Source organism: Oxyura jamaicensis, chromosome 4, assembly GCF_011077185.1.
Source record: "Oxyura jamaicensis isolate SHBP4307 breed ruddy duck chromosome 4, BPBGC_Ojam_1.0, whole genome shotgun sequence".
NCBI lineage: Eukaryota > Metazoa > Chordata > Aves > Anseriformes > Anatidae > Oxyura > Oxyura jamaicensis.
The window spans coordinates 23,689,187-23,714,264 of NC_048896.1; the positions used below are offsets into that span (position 1 = coordinate 23,689,187).

At 33.0% G+C, this 25,078-nt stretch overlaps 1 protein-coding gene across 10 annotated transcripts in view; it reads right to left on the reverse strand.

Moving 5' to 3' along the window:
* The window catches only part of SGCZ (sarcoglycan zeta), a 447,021-nt gene that overhangs the window by 16,339 nt on the left and 405,604 nt on the right, over positions 1-25,078 (reverse strand). For all 10 annotated transcript variants that reach the window (XM_035323850.1, XM_035323848.1, XM_035323849.1 and 7 more), the window contains 2 exons: positions 15,045-15,117; positions 936-1,059 (listed from right to left, as the gene is read on the reverse strand). In XM_035323850.1, coding sequence (XP_035179741.1) covers positions 936-1,059; positions 15,045-15,117 — 197 coding nt within the window. The remainder of the gene's footprint in view (positions 1-935; positions 1,060-15,044; positions 15,118-25,078) is intronic.

Genomic DNA, 25,078 nt, shown 5'->3' on the forward strand with positions numbered 1-25,078 from the left:
TTTTTTTTTTTTTTTTTTTTTTTTTTTTTTTTTTTTTTTTTTTCTCCTTAGTCTTTATATCATTTTAAGGAATGAAGATGAAAAGACTCGTACGAGTTACATTTCCTGCATTTCTGCCATTCATGGATTGGCAAACAAAACACTGACACAATTCAACAGTGTTTTCATGAAATCACATAGGTTTACACATGAAGAACCTACAACAAAATATTTTGTCAAGTTGATCCTGATACTGATGAAACCATAAAGTGAACAGTGCATTGAAGTACTCTTTCTCTTTCAGATATATTAACAGTTAAAGAATACATAAGCAGCATGTAGAGCAGATTCTTTGAAACACTGTATCATAGTTTAATATGGTATTAAAACAAATTAATCCAAACTTCTCTCTCTTACTTTGTCAGATTCATCCAAAATAACATTTTACCACCAACACTTAGTGATCTCTGTCCCAGGGACAAGCTGGAGGACAGGGTAACCTTTTTCTTGACTGATATAGTATTTTTATCTATATTATAAATGTTATATATATTATATATATATATAATATATATAACATATTATAATATATATAATACATATAACATATATTATAAAATTATATAGATATGTATTGATATATATCTATATATGTATATTATGTATATAGTATATATCTATATATCTATCTATAATATATAGATATAAAATATATAGATCTATATCTATATCTATTTAACTTTTTTCAATGTAAATTAAATTTAATGAATCAAATATTTGCAAAAAGCAAAAAAAGTAATAGTAACTGAACGTGCCAAACCAAAATGATTTTAATGTAGGCAAATGCAGGACATTTTTTGTGATGTTTACTGTGCTGCTGAATAAACTACCCTTCCATTATTTGTATTATGCTGGGCAGAGACGACGTAGAACATTTTTTGACCGGCTGAGCTTACCTCCCCTTCTGTAGACTGTAAGTGCAGTTCTTTCCTACACGTGGCCTTTAAGTCTCCTGCAGCTGCATTGACTTGCACTCCCCTGGGTGCTTCCATCACCAAGGATCTAGTAGGAGATTCAAGTCTGGAAGACAAAAATAACCATTGAGAAAAAATGCACTGAATCAAACCACTGAAAAAAACAACTGGCCCTAAAAACACTTTCACAATGCTTGTAGATAGAAATGTATTTTGAAAGGTGGAAAAGTCAGTTATTTTACATGTAATTCTCTCGCTGTTCTGTATAGCCTGAGGAATTGAAAAATAAGTCTGTGTTTAAATCTATTCCTATTTAGGACAGCATTCAGGCATATACTGATATAAGGCTGTTTGCTTGGTGATGTTTGCATATATTAGTATGTAATTTGCATAAATTAGTACGTTGACTGTACTAATACTGAAGTATAGGTACTTAAGATTCCATGTGTCAATGTGAGTGCTACCGTAATGCCAGTTTAATAACTATAGTCTGCTTAGTGACCGGTGGCAAGTGTTCATCTAAATAAAAATAAAACAAAACACTTAAAAAGTTTTAAATAATAATGTAATACTGATTAGAATGACTTTGCCTTCACATGCGTATTTATATTTCAGGGAGGCATAGCAGCATTATGTTTGAAGAAAAGGGAAAAACTATTATGCCTCTATTGCTTTTTTTTTTTTTTTTTTTTTTTTTTTTAATGCTCTTTTTCTGATCTGCAAAATACTCATTATGCTCTTTAACCCTGATATAATCAGGTCAAGATGCATATCACTGGGGCTTGGTATCTTTCTTCAGTGCAACTATTGCTCTACTCCTGTCATGCTTTCCTTTTCTTTCTGTACTCTGTACTCAAGATTCTCAATCAAGCTTAGTGCATAATTATGATACCTTCACAGCTACATTATCTCTCAGTATGCTATAGATTTCTCTTGAATGGGAAATACCACTGCAAGGTTTTGATAACAGTAGTACTCACACACTGAATAGCAAAGATGATCAGATGTATTGAACTAGGAACCAAAAATTGGAATTCTGTTTGGACTCAGACATAGACTTATAGCACAGCTATATTAAGAATGAGAAGAATCTTTTAATCTATTTCTATATCAGTAATATAATGACAGAACACAATTGCACTTTACCTGAACAAAGTTTTTTTAAGATAAAATATATTCATAATAGAAATAGCTAGGATAAGTGGCTTGAAGAAAACAGCGTATTTCACTCTTTAACAAATTGTATTTTTAATATTAGGTCATATTCATCCAAAAATAAAACGAGGTACTAGGTATGTTATAAATATGAATACTTTAACAAAGAACTTAGTACTGAAAAGTCACATGAAAGCTCTATCAGGCAATGACCCAACAGAATTTCAGTGTCTTTCAATTACAGACTTTTCCTTTTTAGAAGTGTTCAGAAAAGTCATGGATCATTTTGAAAACAAAATGCCCCACTTGCATGAAAAGTAAGTCACCAAGATGGTGTCTGTGAAATTGTTCTGTTTGCTACGCATTGCTCACACTCAATGGGATAAAAAAAGGAAAAAATATTTGGTAGCACTAAGTCAGACTATTAAAAGCAAAGTTTACATAAGAGCAGAACATTAATTGTGGTTACCTATATATATATATAAAGGCATACATAAAATACACATACATAGGAGCAGTAGAAAAATCTGTATTTTGTATATGTTAAGCTCCTTCCCCCCCCCCCCCCCCCTTCCCCTTCCCCTTCCCCTTCCCCTTCCCCTTTCCTTCCTATTATATTGTTGCTTTTGTTTGACACTCTGTGTGGGGAGAAGTTAATAGAAGTTTTTTGTGCTTCTTTATGACAGTGAAGAATCGAAATAAAATAAATTATTTAACCATGAACATCAGTGTTTTTCAGGTGGGGGGATCTAATGTGAACTTCTGATGGCCATAAGACAGCAGAATTAATTAATTAATAAGTTAATTAAGTAATTAAGAATTTCCTAAATCTTTTAAAAAACAAATGCAGACACTGGAAGCAAACAAACAACAACAACAACAAAATAACATTCAAAGAGAGAGCTTAGTTTTCATTTGGTTTCTGTGGAAAATATTACAGAATGTTGCCCCTTACAAAATAACAAATAACTCCAATACAGAAAAACAGAACTGCACATCTGATTTCCTTTTATCAGCTCTGATTTTTCACCATGGCCATAAATCAAGAACACTTAATTATGTACAAATTACATATTATGCAACAAGCATTGTTTGGTTGTGGTGTGTTTAAAATGTGAATTTGAACTTTGCTGAAAGGGTGAGCACAATGGAGAAAGCTGGTAAGTTTGTTCCATGAGAATTTAGTCAATGCAATCCTAAACCAACCAACCAACCAACCAACCAACAAAAAACCACCACCACCACCACCAAAAACAAACAAACAAACAAAAAAACAACAACAGGCGTTTAGATACAGTGCCTTTCCTTACAGAATGTTTAGAAATTAGGTTTTTGAAAGTACTGTATTGGCTTCATGAAGCTCTACCTTTAATTTCAAATGAAATTGAATTGCATAAATAATAAATGATTATATACTTCTATTCCATAATTTTCAGCAACCTATTTTTATGATTTATGAACTAATTTCCCAAATTCTTAATATTTCCCAGTTTTGGCTCCCGTTTTGTAACAATGAGGATAAAACTGCTCTTTAGCTACACTCTTTAGCTACATTTATTACATCGAATTTATGCCATAAATATTTCTGTTTTCATAACATCAAAATAATTCTTAGGCCTAACAGAAATTTTCCAGCAGGAGGACAATAAAAATCCATTTAGGAATGTCATTCAAGAAACTATAATTTTGTTTGAATAATATACTTTTTTTTTTTTTTTTTTTTCAGAACACAACAGTGTATAATTGAGTTGTTTCCTCCAGTTTCATCACTGTTTTTCATGAACTACATCAACTTAAACGACTTCCAATTTGTCTAAAATGTAGACATTTGGAAAATTAATTTTTGAAATTGAGAAGTTGTTGTTTATATCAGATTTATAGATACTCCTGAGAAGATGTTTCTTTTTCAGGCAGGATTTTTTAGCAATTTCATGAAATAAAATAAAGTGGTAGAAATGTCAGTGAATGGTTGATGATCAGAAAAGTAGTTTTAAAAACACTACTCATCTATTAGTAAAACTGAGCACCTGCATCTGTTTTACAGTTACTAATGTTTTTTTCTTGTCATTATTCTTCAGATGATCTACATCTTAAAAGTGACTTAGTTGTGCAATCTACAGTGTGCTACTGGAAATGCAAAAGCCTATATGCTGAGAAATTATTTCCTCAATGTTTTGAGATAAATTATACTTGATATGCAGCTTCTTTATAATATTTTTGTCATATTTCTGAAAGCTTTAATCTCTACTAAAAACTTATTTTAACACTCTGCATTCATCTGATATTCATCCCTCCAAGAAAAAGTGCATTATTAGAATAGCATACCAAGAATTTTCTTTCCTTTCAGATTTACTGATGGCCTGTCACAGTGGCATTTACTTCTGTAAGTGAATCCTATTCATACAATATTTCTTCCCGAAAAAAACAAATACCTATGATGGAAAAAGTAACTAGTGTTATTATTAAACAGAAAGTACAACACTAGGAAAGATGAAAAGACTCTTAAAACAAGGTTTTATATAATATAATCTGTCAATTCTCTGTCAAATCAATGTGATGCATACAGATCTATCCAGAGTGGAAAAGGGCTTTTTTCTTTTTAATTATCAATGGTTAATTTGTGGAGAAAGATGAATTTCAGAGGATCAAAGCTGTATGAATTTGTGTTGAATTCATTAAAGTGCTATTGCTAAAAAAGGAAACTTTTCAAACATTTTGAATATATTGCTTTGAAGGTATTAAAATATTTCTCATCAGAAATGCAGAAACATTTATTTTTCATTTGTTAATTTCTGTTTACAAGATGACCTAGGTTGTCTTAGACAAAAATAATTAAAAAAAACGTCACTTTGGGTTTTAAGAAATATTTTAGATTTACGTCTTGCACATCCCTCAAACTCACAGGGGATATAATTAATATATGTTAATTTTTCTCTGTTGGCTAGCAAAAGGTATTTCCTAAAATAGAAGGCAATAGAATATTCCCCTGTGCAAATGTAAATAATTTATTTGTTTCATGTCTATCCAGTCCATGCTATTTATTAAAATGACTAATATGAACCTCTAGCAATCCAGAATTTATAATCAAAAAGGAAGATTAAAAAATATGCTGCCAACTACAGAATGAAAGCAGGGGCCCATTTCCTCTATACTTATATCTTGACATTTGAGGGTCAAGAAATGTATCAATACTTCGAAGCATTTAACTTTTATATATGATGAACTTGCCAACATACCTTGGTGTTTTGATTATTTTTTTTTTTGTCTGTTGGTTTGTTTTTCAGTTAGCATAGGAATCCTAACACTTAAAAAGAAAAAGTTTGTGGAGTTATGGTTAAGTGAGAAGGGACACGATTTAATTACAATGAGCAACTCAGGCTTTGAAGGACCGTGAAGATAATGTAGGCCGAGGGCTGATAACTTTGAGTGATGTTACAACTAAAATATGCGGAACTATGTTCAGGAGGAGAGACGATACCGTGGAATCTAATATAATTATATTAGTGCTAGAGATGTGTGCATAGAGAAGCTAGACCAATCATAAATTGTTGTCGGCACGTGCTGTAGGGAGTAGCATATATATACCTTGTTAGAACATTCAATAAAGGGGAACAATTATACTCGCATTGAGGTTGCGTCGTTACTCCGGGTCCATCTCCCACTCTGACAGAAGTTTTTTCAAGTTTAAAAACATGGAAAATCCACACACTGACTTGATAACTCTTTTGTAGATTTCTCTCAATTAAAATAACTGTGAGACTAGTCTAGTCTTGTGGACTGTGGGTAAAGAGCTGTGGTGGATTGTGGGATGTGCTGCAGAGAGGTAACATAAACAAAGAGAGGACATCAAGAAAATTGATCTAAACCTCTATCTATCCCTCTTCCCGCTTCTGATTTGTAAAAGAACACTCCAGACCCCAAAACACCACAGGATCCTTTTCTCCACATTTTTTTTTTGTTCCAAATTAGACGATATTTTTTTTTTTCCAAAATAATTTTGAAAATGTAGTTCTACAGAGGCCTCAAACAATCTTAAATACATTTTTTTTTTCTTTTTTATTATTATGAAAAGAATGTCTGGCTGTCCAAATGCTCAAGGAAGTTTTGAAGCCGAAAAGAGTCCTTTAGTAAGACCAAGAGACCCTGTCCACTGAACATTGAGGGTGTTGTATAAAATTAGGATTTTCAGACAGCTCATTTTCTGGAAAGTGTGCTGCAAAGGATAACCAGGGACTTTTATGATCATGGTGACAAAAAACTTAGAAGCCCTTTTTTATTAGATATTGAAATTATTCAGATAATCCTTGATTAGCTCCATTTGACATCACAATGGAAATGCTATTAAAATAAGATTTTTATTCATTCATTTCAATCTCATATTATTTACAAGATTATATATATATGCCCTTTTTACCATGTTTATGCATGGTTAAAAATATTTTTGATACATTTACTTCCTCCACAAGGTGCATGCGATTCACTGCTGGAAGAGCGATTTTTTCAGAAGCTTGTTGCATTCCAATGTTTTTAACCAAATGTTTGTATTTTCAGGAAGAAATCAAGGTTTTTATTGAAATGCATGGGAAGATGTACAGGTCTCAGGAGTCTTTAATATTGTTCACTGATCACATATCCTTTATCAAAAGGCGAAATTCTCATATCTTCATTTGAATCTCTCTTTATCTGAGAAAATAACCTTTAAGGGCACAATTTGGCTCTGTGTATTTTGTGACTTCACAGCAAGAGCCTTAAATAAGAGAAAGTTAAACAAATGTTTTATGGAGTAGGTAACAGCACAAACCAGTAAATACCAACATACTTTTTTTTTTTTTTTTTTTTTTTCAATATTGAACTCATGAACAATACACTTATAAAGAAGAAACCTCCTTCACTTAAATCAAAACAGCATTCAGTAAGCATTTGATGTTATGTCTTTGCTTTGCATGTCACTGACTGTGGCATGTGTCAGTATAGCTCCTGAAATTCTCATTAGCCCAGAAATCACCACACTGGGCTCAAATCTGAGGTCTAATTGCCCTGTACATGCCACTGGTTTCAGTTCAGTGATCCTGCATCATCACAGCAACACCCAAAATAACAGAGTATTTTAATTTTATGTGACATAGATAAATCAAAAAAACAACTTCCTGACACAGGCAAATGCAAAATCGCATCTGTGAGGAAAGTTAAAGGTGAGGCCATAGCCAGAAGAGCTAAAGATAGGGAACGTATCAAAATCAGAAGTGATATTAAAACATTACAAAGCAAAAACCTAACTAGAATCTTTGGCACTAAAAATTCATGTATTCCAGAGTTCACTAAAACTCAAACTTTTGAAAACCCAATTAGCTGAAATGTAAGGATTAGAATGTGAGCTTTCATTTCTTAGGGAAATACCACAACATGCTTAACAGTCTAAATTTTGTAGGACAAAGATCTGCATACGAGACAAGCCTCAATAGTTCCTTAAGCAAATACATGAGAAAAGGACTCCTCATAGCCCTGACATTTTAGAGCTATCTCTACTCCACCCAAGTCATTCTCCTTCCCATAATCTTTGATTTTGTTCAGAGCTGAGATCCCTTCTACATGTGCCCTGCCATTCTGCTGCCCCTGTGCTTAAACATTATTACATGAAGTTTATTTTCTTTCCAGAAATAGTCCCATTACCTGAGTTGTCTTTCAGAATATATTTTCTTAAAATAGAAATCAATCTTGTCAGAAAGAGATAGAAGCAACATGCCCACAGATAATTCTCAAGTACCAGTCAAGAGTAAGATGTGAACAATAAAGAGCCTGGGAGAGACTGAAAAAAACAAACACAGCTATTGGAACAACTGGAAACACATGAGAACTGGCTGACATATGATTTGGAAGTAACGACCCAGACCATCCTAATTTCTTGAATAGTATTTTTTTATATATATAAAGTCAGTTTCAACCTTTGCAGATTACGCACAGCAGAAAGCTTGGATTGCACTCTCTAGTGGCTAGTTCTTGGACTGTGCTTGAACAGCCCAAGAACAAAACACTCCAGCTAAGAAAAAATATAGGAATTCACAAAAGGTTTGGTGAGTTTACTTTGTCACTTTTTTAGGGCAAGTACCATTTCAGAAAGAATCAGAGATTACTTTTAGCTTCAGCTGTTCAAAACAGACCAGGTGTTTTACACTGTGAAGGCACAGTGTTTTATTTCTTTTTGGCAGTGAATTCTGTCTTCCAACCAAAGATAGAATGAAGCCTGCAGGATAAGAAAAAATCCTTAACTCTTCTCTACAGATTAGTCTACCTCCGAAGTCTTCTGTATGATTATGGACATAGGAAATAGGAGCTGTTTGCAGAACTAACAGTCTTATAAATTGTAGCCCCTGTAACTATCCATCACACAGTTCCTCATTCTCAGGACCTTCCTTTTCTTATAACCCGCCTGTATGATCTTCTAATCCTTTGTCTCGCTCTAATATGGACAAGAACTCAAACCATACCCTCTGCATCCACATCCACCTTACTGCTCTGTGTACCACGACCATGACCTGACCATGAAGCAAGAAATGTCAGAGGTTAAGGGCAGTCTGGAGCCCTGTGTATACAAATGCACGAACTGGTGGCAGGAAATAATGGACAATATCAGCTGATTTTTCTTCTTAAAGCATGTTAGCATCTCTCCTTTAGTTAGGTGCTGGTTTGAAGAAATCACTTAGGAACTTTTTGAGACTTTTGCCTTTACATCAAATACGGAGAAAACTACTTAGCTGATTCCTATATTATCAAGGAGATGAGGAGAGAAGAAAGACAACAAAATTAAGAAATTTTGGTTTTGGGGAAAGTGGCTAAAGGGTGGCATGAAAAATGGAGATACTGTTGGGAAGGAGAAAAAGAACAAATAGAGTGAAAAAGTCTCTGGTGAAAAAAATATTATAACAAAAGACTAAGGAAATGAAAAAATATTTTATTTTTTATTATTTTTGTTATTGCAATAGCAAGCCTATTCACTTAAAATCATAAGGAAGACAGGAAATGAAAATATTATTGCTGGTACAGCAGCAGTACTTGGCCTTAATGATGCATGGTACAAGGTTTATGGAATAGAAGTAGTTTATCAAATGAGAAGAGCTGCAGCAAGGTATGCAAGAGTATGCAGGTATGGTGGGGAAAGATAGTATCTGGTACGGAGTCCAGATCATTTCAGAAAAAAGTTCTGGCCTTAGCAGCATCAGCCCCTTGGCATTGGTGACCATTGTTCCACTTCCATTTAAAAATTAGTACAACGCTTCTACTTGGCATATTTCTGAAAATTAATACTTGAACAAAGCATGTCCTTTTGTTTCTAGTCCTAGGCTGGAACAACATGGAACTAGAGTTTCCTGAACACATGATGGCAGCTTGGGCCTGCAAGGGGTAAAACAGGCCTGGGGCAACTCTAAATGCAACGAGCCTCCTGGGAGCTGAGAGCTCTGGGACTTCAGGTGTCTCTGCTGGCCACAGCAACTGTCAGACCTGAGCTGTAAATGGCAATCCTCAGCTGCCTTCATGCTGATCTCCAGACTGTAAAGTTGCCTTGTTGCTCATTAATTCAGCACTGAGTGAATGCTTCCTGTTGCTCCAAGCTTTATATGGATTTTGAGATAGGATTCATAGCATATTATTTTTATACTCATAACCCTGTTAGCCCTGAGACAGCTATGCTCAGAGCCCACCTATGTGTCCCTGCAACCATGGCATGGCATAATCATAAAGCAAACACAATCCAGTTGCTGATAATAAAGAATTTTAGTTCCTTTTGAAAGGCTATTTTAGATCCTCCTGCATGTGAGAGGTAGAATGGGTAGTTCTGTCTAATACTGCATCTAATACTCACAATCATACCATTGAGTTTCATTGTATTCTTATCCTAGTGCTCAAGATCTTCTGATTGTCAGTGCTCCTTGTCAGTGTTTGTCCATGTACCTCCTTTTATCAAAAAGACAGTTAATTAAATTTGGAAATAAGACCAGTCCTGAAGAAGCCATCCTTGAAATCTCCCACCAGGCTGAAGGAAGGATTTGAACAATACATCCCTATTATATACAACTTAAAATTTCTTTAAATGTGCTCTTCTCTGTCTTTTTTATTTCTAATTAGATATGGCACTATATTAAATTCGTTACTTAAAATGTGGTAGGATGATTTACCTAATTTATGTTTGCACAAAGATATCAAGGGAAAAATATTTATTTGGATTGGCACAACCTACTCACCTTATATTTCCCCCCAATTTTACTTGTCTTCAAGCTGTTTACAATTCTTCTCTTTAAATAATCCTTCAATATAATATTTAAAAGCATTACATACTAGTGAGTCTAAAAGGTCTAACCTTCTAGATTACTCTTTTAGCCTATTTTTTCCATCCATTTCACTACAAGTGCTACCCTTACTAATCCATCAGTCCCACAGTGTCTGTTTTCCAATCTGAAAACTTTATAAATTTTGGCTACTTGACCTTATTTTCATGTCGAATTCATGCAAAAATAAGGGATAGAGATTATTAATCACATGAAACTCAATGAATTTTGCTATCTATAATGACAGCAATAGTTTCTTGCTTCATATTCCTGTTTCCATTAAAGTCTTTTCCCCTCTCCTATGTCAAATACAATGATCCTCACCGAACACTAAAGCAAATTATTCTTCTGGTTTAAGAGCCTGTTCTGTTTGTATAGTAATTATAACCTTTTACTTACTTGATTTCTTGCTTTTTATTTCAATATATTTTGGGTTTTATACATAAATATAAAAGCATATAAATATATGTATATATATAAAAGTTTATATTCTGTCAATTTTTAAATTGGTACTACAACCACCTCTATTTTTGTATGAACATGTACATGAAGAAAATGTGTATTTTCAACAGCTAGGCAACAGCTGTTTACAAATAAGCAAATGTATATTTCTGCAATACACATGCCCAAACACTGAAATCACTATTTGAACACCAAACACAAAATCTGAAAACATAAATAGCAATTATTAAAAACAAATATTGAGAAAATAGCTAGAACCTGAGGCCCTTAAAAATAACATAGGAACAAAGTTTGGCTTTTTCACAGTACTTCATCTTTTCTTTTGAAAAAGTTTGATTTATTATTTGATTTCTGGGTAAAATAGATGAGCAGAGACCCTATTCTTTTGTTACTCTCAGCCTGCTCTCAATTTATTGTCAAAATTCCTTTCTGATGTATTCTCTGTCTTCCAGTTTTTACAGAACTAATACTTTGTCCTATTAGTAAATTACCCCTAAAATGGCAAAAAAAAAAAAAAAGAAAAAAAAAAAGAGGACCCTTACAAATCATCAGACAACTGAAACAGACCCCTGGTTCAAGATCTGTGTGTTTTTAGTTCTTGTCCTAAAATAGGATCCTAGTAGCTTGGGTGCTTCCTTGCTGCTTGGTCAATTTCCATCTCATTATGCCCAGCATTAGCTTGCAGGATTAGATGATAGTCAATGGTATGAGAGGCTTGACAGAGAAGAGAAGAAAAACTGTTAAATTTGATCTAGCAGTTATCCCCAGAGAACAACAACAAAGTAATTTACCCCCTTATTAAGGAGGTTATTCAGTGCAAAGCTATCAGCATTTAACTACTGACTGCCTCTTTTGTGCATATATATTACCTATTATTGCACCATGTTTTAATGTACTATTAGCCTAAAACCAATATTTGGGACCTATCATATTGACAGTTTGGTTTTCCTAACAGTATTGTTGTAAGAAAAGTTAGCAAGAGAAATATGAAGATTAAATTATTAAGATATAATTCATTTTCCTGATTCTAAGGCATGATTCTCTTATGCTGCTTATCCCACCTAATGAAAGTCAGATTTAATTATGTTTTAGGTTTTCATACAAAAGGGCTTACCATCTTTCAGAAAGGATTGTATAAAACATTTTATGAAAGCAAAATCTTGCTAGTTATTATTTGGAAATGTAAGATAGGAGAACGTTATGACCAAAGTGGCTGTGCACATAGATTTCCTTTTTACACAAGGTATTTTTAATACAAAATATTTCAAATGGTTCTCTGTCTGAAGACTTCAAATTCTAGATATAGAACAAGGAGGGATAGGAGAGGCAGAGTTGTAGAAATTTGAAGGTAATATGAATATTTTTCTTTCTGGCTCCCTGTCCAGAACAGATTGGCCTAAAATTCGAGGACTTTCACCTCAAACACTATGAAACTTGTGTGTGTCTTTGACCAAATTTTATATTTCAGTTTTATTCTTAATAATCAAGGTGGTCAAAATTCCACTTTTAAAATTCAGCAGTACATTGTTTTACATATGACTGTTTTCCAACATTTTTTTTCTGATTATTATATATATAATATAAAATATTTTATATAATGCTTATTTAAAAATAAAATTATTTTATAAAAATGGCTCTTATTTAAATATACTCATTTATTGCTTGACTGAAAATACATATACTGATACGAAAAACTAAGGAATTTTTTGTATTTTAATGAACGAAATTAAATTATTTTGTCTTTCTGACCTGTATACAACTATTCACATGAGCCTAATATATTTGCATTCATGCACTGCATCTTGCTATCAAACTGCAATCTTCTCTGCCTACTGAAAAAAATAATTTTAAAGCTCAGCCAACTCTCTTCTCACCCAGGTCTCCATTAACTTCAAAAGTCCCAAGCTCAGGAAATATTGCATTTGGGAAAAAACGCTCTACAGAGTTTTATGACTGTCAGTATGAATTACTGGACATTTTGACTAAGATTATGTTAAAATATTAAACAGTGCAGGACCTGGGACAGTACTATTCAACTCAATCATCTAGGTGGTTTATTTATTTTATTTTTTTTTTATCAGTTGAGAGTCAGTTATGACTCTCCAAACAATTTGCCAGCTCCCTTCAGAGGGTCGCATGAGTCAAAGACCATTCTCACTCAGTATTTAAGATGCAACTATTCTGTTTTAGAGGAAAAAAATAATTTTACAATATCAATGTACTTGTATTAGCTGGGCCATAGGCCAGAACATGAACTCTGATTTTTTTTTTTTGTTTCTGTGATAGGGGTAGACCACTGGGATGTGTCATATTTAGGTTGATGGCAGATTAGTTTCAGCATATTTGGCAAACAATTTAATGGTAAATTATTGCTTGCTGATAACACATTTAAAATTTGCAAATAAAGCCATTTTATTTTGATGTAAAATCAATGTAAGGCTTGAACTTTATATATATATATATATATATATATATAAATCATTTAAAGTAAGAACTAGAATTTTCATAGGGATATATATGGTCTGAGTGCCTACATGCATTTTATGATCAGAAACAATCAAAGAAAGCTGCTATTATTTACAGTTCTTTAAAGTTACAAAAAACGTCTGCAGTTTACCTTTTAGAAAGATTCATGCCAAAGCCAATAAATTTATGTCCTAGCAGTAGATGTCATCAATTTTAAAGATAAAAAGTTGAGAATTTTAAAAATGGAGCATCACCAAATCCAAACACATAGCGGCACTTATGTACAAAAACTTCCAGAATACAATATAGATGAAATATAGTAAGAATAAAATCACACATAAACTAATGCTGCTTGACCAGACATAAGGGTTGTCATTTCATCTTTTGTTTTTTTCAAAAAAAAAAAAATATATATATATATATAGAGAGAGAGAGAGAGAGTTCATTATTAATGAGAAGGCAGAAAGATGAATGAAGATTCAGTAGAATTCTCATTAATTAAATCCACCTTGGAAAAATGAGCTGAAGGAATGGTGGAGTTGGAAAACATTCAGCAGCAATGGGCATCATGGTAATGAATTAAGACAAAAGACAGGGGAGGTGAATGTCTGAAATATAAGTTGCACAAGCAACATGAGGTGATTTTAACACTAGTGAAGCCAATCCTGAAAACGCAGGCTAATCTGTTTTACCATACTTTTGTATTTTTATACCACTATTTAAATACTAGAAATAATTAGACAAAGAATGGTCTCCACATTCTTTTAAGTGAGACAAGTTCCAGCCTCTTTCTCAAAGTTTTGGCCCTTGTTTGCATGGACAACTTCCTGCACATGATTTCTGCAACAATCCTTACTGGTCTATTATATTAAATACCTTTGCAAATATTAGGAAGTACATTTAACCAATATTTTCCTGTAGCAATTCACTGTAAACACTGCTAGGCAGGTACAGCACGCTTCTGGTGAGAGAAACACAAGACCTTTGATTTTCTGTGATAGTTATATATACTCATTATCCATCCATGTAGACTACAGACCAGTATTTATTGGGGCACATGCAAGTCCTACAAGAAAAAGCTTTCACTGTATATTTTGCTAAATTGTATCTTTTTTAGTCTACAAAATCTAGTAAGTTTAACACTTGATATTTTACTATTTATTTATTCCTCTAGTTTTGTGAATACGGACAGCAGACTGTATTTTTTTAAATTTGCAAAGGTAGACTCACTTCATAATGAAAATTGAAGTGTATGCATGGAGTATTCAAAAACCAACAACCCAGAAACGCCACTTTAAAAAAAAAAAAAAAAAAAAGTTTATGTATGTATATTCAATAACAGCTCAAAGGAAAACAAAATCTGTATCGAATGCAATTAAACAGTGCTGTAGTCAATTAATCCTAAAAATGTTCCATATGCTCCTATTCTGAACACTGGTGAAAGTGTATTTCTCAAGTATTCTGCTACAGGAAGCAAGTCTTTCCAAGAAGTAATGTATTCTGTACTTTGTGTGATAGAAGTTTATAGTTTTTTTTTTTTACTAGTTAGAACAAATAGGAGTTTACCAGTGGTTTGGTTATGTAAGAGTCATTAAGCAGACAGTGATATCTACTATTTGCTTTTAATCAAGACTTAATTCACTTTGAGAATACTTGATTTTAAAACAATTCTTTGAACGACACCTACTTGAGGTCTTGGGAAGGTTCTGCTCTGATATGGGGTGTCTCCACAGAGTGCCCAAACACTGCCCCTTCTGTGCCTAAAATACATAAATAAAATACAGTACAATTACTTTGAAAAATAAAAACACATGGAAATGTATGATCACAAATCGACATTTTTAAGATAAAATACCTGAGTCCTATGTTAATGCCTATCAGTGTTTCTTCATATTTATGCTAGTATTTCTACATCAAAATCTGATCACTTGAGACATTAGACTACTGCTCATCAGTAGGTGAATTTCACATAAAAATCTGAAAACATTTATACAACCAAACTTTTCAATGATGACTTGCTTGAACACTCATTTTAACTCTGTAGATGGATTGCTTTTCTTATAAGGAAAAGAATATCACAATTTTGTTTGAAAAAACAAAACAAAACACATTTTAAAAGTACCTACTCATTTTGACTGGCGGTCATTTTGATTACTTAAATTGAGATCTCAAGCTTCCAAAAGTTTTGAAATATCAGTCTTCCATCTGAAGTAGCTATCTCCAAGAGTTCCAGAGCCTCCTTCCATCAGCCCTTTGACAACAATGCTTTTCAAAGAGACTTATTTGCAATGTCCTTTTTTAATGTGCGTGCTGGTAGGGGATAAGTACCACCTATTGGGCACTCAAAATCCGTGATAGAGAAAAATGGGTTCCTATTTCCTAAGACTGAACTTATTCTCTACTGAATTTTAATTTCTATAACCAGACCCAAGTTGCATGTGGAAAGTTCACATTTGTAGTTACATGACTGAGACTTTTCATTGAAAAAAAAAAGCTTTTTGATGAAAAATTTAGGGTTCTGAGAAATATTCACTGAAGTTATTTGAAAAAAGCAAATCTCCACACAATTCACTTTTAAATGTAATGATTTTTTAAAGAGAACAAAAAAAAGAAAGAAAAAAAAAGAAAATTTAGTATACATATGATTACAGGAAGTTTTTTTGTTAAAATAATAGAATACTCAAGAAACTGACACATAGAGAACAGCACTATAAAATCAGTATTTCTCTTAACTCTCAGACACAAAGACTGAACACATAACAGCCATTGATATCACTCAATTTCTATTTTATGGACAGCAATAGTTTACCTCTGCTGTTAGGCATTCAAATGTAATGGAGAACCACAGGCAGGAAAAAGAACCACATTTTTATCCTAAAAGTATTCAAAGAGGTGCTGTGTAGGGTCTGCTTTTTAAACCTGATGTACCCTTGCAGTTCTGCTACCATTAAGGGATAGGAGTAGCATGCCTGTATAGCCTTAATTTCTGTTACTACAAACTGAAATCTTACCCCCATCCATAATGGCATGCAAAAAATCCCAGTGGACCTGAATACTGTGCATCAGAGGGTACTTCCAGATCACATTCACCTCTATAAACAGCAGATTTAAATATTTTCAAGTCCAAGGGCTCTTTGTATTTTTGAAGGTGGAAATGGGATATGAAGATGCAAAAAACTGCTCAGAATATCAGTCTTATGAGAAGACCACAGCTGTAATGTTTGGAAGAGCAGAATTAATGCAAAGATGCATAAAACATTACTATAGTGATGGGTCAGACACTAAATCAATAAGAAGTGCCAAAGACAATAGTAGGGAAAGACTGATAATAGAAGATAAATGACAGCTAGTTCTAAGCCAGTGTTAACATCTCCTATTTTCAGCAGCATTACAGGATGTTTTACAAAATTGCAATTTGGACAGAAAGACAATCTTGTTCAAGCAGACTGAAAATCTAAGCAGGTAGAGTTAACCTGATATAGTTAAATAAAATACGATTAAAATTCAAACCAAACCAGATGTGTTTCTTCTGCTACTTGAAGATGTATGTTTTTTTCTCCACACACCCAAAACTGCAGGTATAACAGCTTTTGTGGTAAACACCTTATGCTCAAAAAATATGCTATCAAAAAAATAACAAGGAAGAACATCTCCCTTTTACTTTACACTGGAAGAAAAGCAGGCATATATAATTCTCTCATATTTAGGAAGGAAAGTGAGAAGGATCAACCTAACAATTTACTGGCATGTTTCAAGCAGTAAAGTAGCAGGATCAAGACAAATGGAAAGAAACTATATAAAATATGGGAGACATGTAAGCTTGTTAAGCATTACTTAAAAATACGAAACAGAAGAGAAATTACAGGAAGGTATTATTTATTTTTTAATTTATTATATAGCAACTTTGTATTGCTTTGATGAGAAGTTATATCATGTTCTGTACTGCTTAGGAAATGCTGCTAGAAAAACTTTTTGTGCATAATATATATATAAAACAATAAAAATCAGGATTCAAAATGAATACCATGATTTTTTAATGAAAGATATGTATTGTAGGTATTTAATCACTTTCAATATTAAAATGTTTATTTTTTACAGAAATAAGACAAGGATGTAATAACTGTAGACCCTGACCTACAGAATCATAACCAAGACCTATTTTGAGATGACTGGAATTCTAGACAGAAACAAAGAAAAAAAAAAAAAAAGGAAAAGAAAAAGGACTTGAACCTTCAAGCCCTTTCAAGTACAGCTCAAAAGGAAGTAGTTAGGGAACTGAATTCAAAGGAACATGAGTTAGAATGGATAGCTACAGAAAGTGAACCTTTCAGAGGAAATAAAATAGCAAGGGCAGTGAGTATGTGTAAAGGATTAAAATCAAAACTGTAAGTGTAACTGAATAAAATTACTCCCGCCTCCAGCTTCCAGTGGAAGAGAATGAGTTAAGTAAAGACTTCACTAAGGAAGAAGCATCCGTGAAGACGAAGTCTTGGTCAAAGAACAACAGTCTCTATAGAGTTTGCTGGATAAATCTCAGGAAGTAACATCAGTCAGGCAAAAAGGCCAGAAGTGTATTTATAGAGAAACCTACTTATGCATAGCAGATTTATAAACACCAGACATCTAAAATATACTTTTTTGACACAAAGTGGATCAAAGTAATCCTTTCAGCCCAAGCAATAGTCACACATTTCCACCAAAACTGAAACTAAATGTATATTCAGAATTCAGAGAGACCAATGTAAACTACTCATTTCTGCTCCATTTACTGGTTACTGAAATTCAGCCTTTGGGAAATGATGAGTTTCATAAAATCAATGGAAATACAATGTTGATACTTGGTACTGGATTATATTCAGTTACGTATGTGCACGCTGAGGAAATTTTGTCATTTATCTAACAAGCAAATGATCCTTTCTTGATTTATGAGTTAGCTCACAGAACAACACTGGTACTTTTTAATGACTTAGTAACTGACTGGAATAAAATGACCAGCACCTGAGCATATTACAAAAAGAATACAAGCTAAAGAGTTGATAAACCAAGAATCAAAAACTAATAAATTATTTTGCTGAGAAAAATCAACCATATATTAGCATTATCCCACTCTCATTCTACTTGCAAGAAAATTACCTAAAATGCACTGACAATCGATTTGCGTAGCATTTTGATGTGCACAAATTATGTAGCACTGCAGCATCACAGGCACAGTTGAATCTTATTGCCTTGATCTTTCCCTAGGCTTTTCAGAAACGTCAAGTAACAATATGAAGAAGTATTACGATTATGCAAGTGTTAGGCTGTAATGCCAATTTATCCTCTGAGTTACGGTGTTTAAAGAAGAATTTGTAATTTTTTAATCATTTTTGAGGTTTGACATTTAACTCAATATAAATTCATTATTAAGTTAAAGCATCCAAAGGTTTCACAGAGAAATATGAGTAATTAATCAAGATTGCTTTACCATGTGCACATAGCTAAAAGTGTCTTTGTGGGATTAGCTGTCCAACACTAAGACCTTGGAAAGGTTGACCATTGCCAGACTGAAAAAAAAACCACTGCGGTATTTGTCTAGACATATCAATGATCATAGAAAGACCACAGAAAACACTTATTTATTAAACGTCCAGTTATTATAAATTATCTTGGGCAGATTAGAGACCTAAAGGAGTCAGAATGCAGCTTCTGGACCACACATTGATTGTGCAGCTCTTCAAGGCTTTCAATTAAAATGAATAAATAAATAAATAAATAAATGGAAATGTAATTTAGCTAGATACTTGTATGAAAAAAGCATGATGAAACTGGATTTTTCCTAGGGAGGAATACAGAACTAAAATGAAAGAAGTTAGGTTATTTTGTGGAAACACAATTGGCCTGATTGTTGGGATTTCAATCTTGCAGAGCTCTCAGCAGCAAAACTGACTAAGACTAAAATTTGAATTTATGGTATTGATATGGGCACATAGGAGTTATAATACAGGCAGGAAGCTGTAGTATGTCTTGACTAGATGCAGCTGTTTACACGTAGACTAAAACATGAGCATTGAAGGCTTCAGAGATAAGTCATTATTTAAAAGTAATTTCTTAAATGAATGATTTAGATTCATTACTCAAAGACCTTGAACATGACAAATGTTTGATGTGTATTTTTTACATGGCAACATTACTAAAGACTTGTCCTAAGCCTTTCATTTTGGTAAGAAATGTGACTGACTTCCTTGATAAATTAAAATTCTGTTTCTTCAGTGTAATAAATTTTGATGATAAATTTTGCATGGAGTACCAACATTTGATACACTGTTTAATAATGGTGTGCAGTTAAGACTCCTCCTAGGTAGATGTTGCAAAGGAAATAAAACTGGATTATGCCTATGTATTCGTTAACTCAAACATTTACTTACTTGCTTATAGGTTCATATCCAAAATCTATGTTTTGCATAGTTTACTATGCTGAAAAAGTCAATCCATTTGAAAAAAAAAATAAAAAATGAACTGAGCACAGGAGTAACATAATTAAATTAATAATTGGATATGAATATTCTAAATACTGCTTCTTGGATAAAAAAGTCATTTTTAAATAAAACTGCTGAGAATTAAAATTAAAACTGAGTAATTATTCAAAACTGAAATGAAAATGAAAAACATAAGGGTTTTACAAATAACAAGTTTTAAAGAATAATAATTTTCATGACATCGACTTTTTTCCCAGAGTACAAATCAGAGATAAATATGAAAATAAAAATGATTAACAACAATTTTCTGCTTGAATTGATAGTCTCTCTGAAAAGCTACAAAAGCTATATATAAATAGATTTCAGCCTTACATTTAAATTTCACGGCAAATAACTGCTAAAAAAATAATAACAAAAAAAACAAAACAACATTTTTTCCTAAATATCAATGATAGTCTGTATTATTTTTTTTTTCTTCTTGTAAAATGGTGTAGATAATTCAGGGTTTACAATAGTGAGAAACAGAGTAGAAAATGTCCTTGTCAACATTCAAAAATTGAATTTTAATGATATTATTTTTGTAATTAATAGATCAAAAAGGGAGACTATCTCAGATATTTACTAATTTTAACTGGGTGAAAAAATATGACCAAACTTATGATTTTATTCTGTGTTCCCAGACTTTGTCTGCCTCCATCCTTTCTTATCTCTTTGCATGCAAAAAGTGTACAAAATGACAATGACCTTTCAGGTGATTGTTTTACCACCATTTTCTACTCCAGAAAAATTATGTGCATTATGTCAGTGTATGTGCCAATGACCATGACTGTTTTCACTTTGGGCATTTTGTCATGGAACTTTGGAACTAGAAAGTTTTGTCTGGTGTCTGTCTTCTCTCAGTTTGCAGAGGGAAATGATGCTATTTCTGGAAGCTCTTAAGATCTGCAAAGTAAATCTGAAATTTAACCTTAAGGAAAACCTAATTTCAAGATAGACAGTTTCAATGTTTCAAACGAATATAGCTATCAGAGAAAATTCAAGATGTAAAACGATCTTTGTTTTCTGGTAGATGGATTATAGAGCTGTACTCATTTTTAGTATTTTGATTATTGGCTTTGTCAAATATATACCAATAATCTCTTTAGGAAATACAAAAAGAGACATATGAAAAGAACCTGATCAACACCTGTGATGCTGACAGATGGAATATCCCAAGTCATAAATCAATGCTTTTTCAGATACAAGGACATTTTTACTGTGTGGGCAAATCATCTTAGCCTATTTATATGGGAAAGGAAACAACCTGGGTTGCCATGTAGCAGTTAGATCTTTGCAATTATATCTGCATCTAGACTTTATGGTGAGATCACAAATATCTGCTGCTTTTTTTGTCTGAGGACCTAGAACTGATTGCCAAGGCAGGCTCTGATGGATAGGTGATATTCATACATGGTGTTACTAAAAGCTGGAATGTGAATTCCATATTCTATTTCCTGTCTGCCTTCCTGTCAGAAGTTAACAGAATTTCAAAGACAGCAGATATCACAATGTCAAACATTAAATGATATGATCCCAGTATCTATAAGATTTCTGTATTTCTCAGTGTTTCTACCTTCCATGATAATTCTGCTTTTCTGAAACATTAGAACTATCTACTGACAAGTGAGATTTCAAGTACTATACTGGGATTTCAAAAACCCAATCTCAAGATTTTGGAATCTACATTGCAGAATGTGAGTGTGACTACAACATCACCAGTTTTCTACTTGTGACAAAGATTTGATAAAAGAATATAGAAAATGTGCTGAGGAATAACATTTTCAAAGAAAGCTTACTTGTGATAATATGCATTTGCTTCTGTTCTCTACCATCACTGCAGCATAATGAAGAATTGTTATAATTACGTGATAATTACTGCTGCATTCTTATAATTTACTTGGGTTTTATTTATGCAAAATGAAACCACAAAACAGTAGGACTATTATCGAGATTTAAAAATATATCTATTATATCATTTTTACTGTATAGCAATTAGGATGCCATTGATAAATTGCCATTGATAATCAAATACTTAGAGTAATGCATTTGTTTACCCTCTAGAGGGCACTAACACACACAGAAAAAGTCTATCATATACAAGTATATAGTATGTATTAAAAAAGCCACTGTAAAAATGACTAAATATTTTTGAATTCATGAAAAAATAAAACATGAGAAGAAACCTTACACATATTTTTGTAATGCTGAAATGGAGATACATTTATATAACACATTTTGTGTTATTGTTACAAATTGAAACAAAAGTGTTAGTACCTCCAATTACTGAAAGTCATTCTTTTTTCATTTTTTTTTTTTCCCTCAAATATGTGAATATGAGAAATACAATGAAGCTGTAATGTCAGTTCTTCACAAGGTTCTTAGGAAGTTTCTGTTTGATATTGCCACTACTTATCTTAATCATCACCTATTACAACTGCCTTTTTTTTTTGTTATTATTATTTCCCACACTTTATTAATTATCTGGGTTTCTCTCTAGTAAAGTACTCAATTGAATATAACACATTATAGCCTGGCATTCCTACAGTGCAAAATGGCAAATGACCTTACTGCAATTTTAAATAGAAATTCTGTAGCTATGAAGGAGACGGTGAATGCATAACACTACTTTTGTCTCTTAAGAATATTCTCACCTTCAAGTTCACGTAGCAGTTAAGCAAACCTTTTAATTTAGCAACAAAATGGATGCAGATGTATTTCACCTGTATACCAGTGACAGGTGATACCAATGACTGTATACCAGCAATGGCCATGTTAGCAAACATGGGCCTATGTATGATCTCTATTAATCACCAGAAAGACAACATGTTTTCTGCAAGTAAAGGACAAGATATTATAGCATGTTATATTATGCTACAGCTGGCCAAAATAAACATCTTTTCTCAAAGTAAGACCTAAACGTTTTTGCAAGCAAGAACCACAAGAAAGTTGCCATGCACCTTACCTGTGGGAAGAGGGTTTATGGCAGTACCACTTCATTTTCAAGATTGGACTGAACTTGCCACAGAGTAATTTGTCAGTGCTGGTCTCAACAGTCACCAATGAGCAGTATCAGGAATCTGATTACAACCACAATTCAGATTACCCGACAAGCCTCAAAACAGCCAAGCTATGCCAAGACTCTTGTGGCATAACCCTAGTCTAGTGTTTGCTCTTTTACTGTTAGTGAGTCTCAAAAAGAGACTCAAAAATCACTCTGCAATACACCTATCATAAATTCACCAGAAGGCTTAAGCATTTTTATTGCCTTGCTGCTAAGGAATGTCTGGCAAAAAGCACAGAAAGGCTTTACTTCTGCATCAAAAATCTGTGTGGTCAGCTGCCAGAGAAACCTGTTGTTCATGCCCTCTTAGAAACCAAGCTGCATTATATTCAGGTGCTTTCAGAATAGAATACTGAACACCAGCTATCACCAGGACTGCCAGGTCTGGGGAACAGAATGTCAAGAAGTTTGACAGCTATCTTGAGATCACTCTTTTGCTTTAGCTTTTTTAAGTTAAAATTACAGAAGTAACATATTTCCTATGTCCAGCTATGAACAAAAGACCACATTAGAGATACAAAAAGAAATCCTTTCTTAATTTGCATGTTCTTCAGACCATGTCTAAGAGTTATTTTCCTGCATTATTCAGTTAATTATTATAACAATAACGATTAGCAATCCAGCCTTCCAGCTCTCACTGATCCTCATTTGGAAAGACCTCAGTGCTTATATTCTTAAACCTTCCAAATAAATTTATTTCCTTTAAAGTCAATCTTTCTGGTCCTTTACTCTCCCTCTGCCCTTCAGACATCTTAGCATGGTAAATAGTGTTGTTGATTTTTTAATTTTTTATTTTTTTCAGCAGGGTACTCCCTCTGCCTCTTTCCTTGTTTTGTGTTGAGAGTTCCTCTTAATGTCTATACTATTTTTTCACATAAATACTTCTCCATAATGAAATTGTTCTGAGAAACTTTCAGTTTTCCTGTCATAAAGAAAAAAAAAAATCATTAAAAGTTTAAGTTCAGAAGCTCTAATTGGTTTTTAGCTTTCATCCTAAGTCTAAATATAAACTGGGTAGGCAAGACCAAGAATTACAGTGAGAAGAAAAAAACCTGCAACTATAAAAAGCCTGAAAACAATCCTGACAGCTCAAACATGAAACAAACTCGTTGATAAATATTCTTCCTGCACAGTATGCTTTATCTACTGGGTTTTCTCTACTCCACACTGTGAGTGTAAAAACACATTTAAAAAATCATCCATCATTTGGTAATGCTGCTAAGATAAAAATAGCAAAAATAATGCAGCTGGTTTGCTTGATATGAAAATAAATATTCCAAGAAAAAGTGTTTCCCTTTGATGTTTAATGAGAAAAGACTTTCAGATGAAACTACCAACTCCAACTCATGCTTTTGGCCATAAACTAGGAAAAGAAATTTTCAAGTGAATCTAGCCTTCTGCTACCACTAGTATTTTGCTTTGTTGATCTTGGATACATCTTGTGTCTTGGCATGTGGTATCCTGGTACTTTGAAAGCTTTACATGTACTGTAAAACTTTGTACAATGTACATGCACCTTTGACAACCATAACACACTTTCTTTGCAGAAAGTGATGCAGAAAAAGGACATGAAAAGAGCACTATTTCTAGTTACACGATAAGCGATGTAAGCTATAGTACTTGCCTGTCACTTCTATCACACTTGATGTATCAGATTGTTTTAGAATGAGGACTGGAAAAGTCTTAAGGGAAAAGTCTACACTTGAGCTAAATGACATTTTGGAATTTGTAAAGAAATAAGACTGTCTGGAAGATCTGGAAGACATTTGCGTGTGCATGTGTATGTGTGTTATGCACAGTTGTACCATATGAAGTTATAATTTTAAAAATAAAAAACTTTTGGAAAAAAAAAAATTAGAAATGATGGACAATTTAAAAAAATGAGAATGTCTTTTAGGAATATATCAAGCATAAAATATATGCTACTAGATTCATTTATAAGCACAGAATAAAAGTAAAAGATAAATTATCTGTAAGGAATTTAAATACTTAATAGGAAGAGGTCCTTTTAAAATTATTTATAAATTTTAAAAGAATGGGAATGATAATTACTGCAGAAGGAAAACCAAGTGACTCAATAAAATCTCAGCCATGATCCAAGATCCTAATAGCTTTTTATTACTCCAGTCTTTCAATGTTCCTCGTTGTGTTTTAGCATCAGTGGTA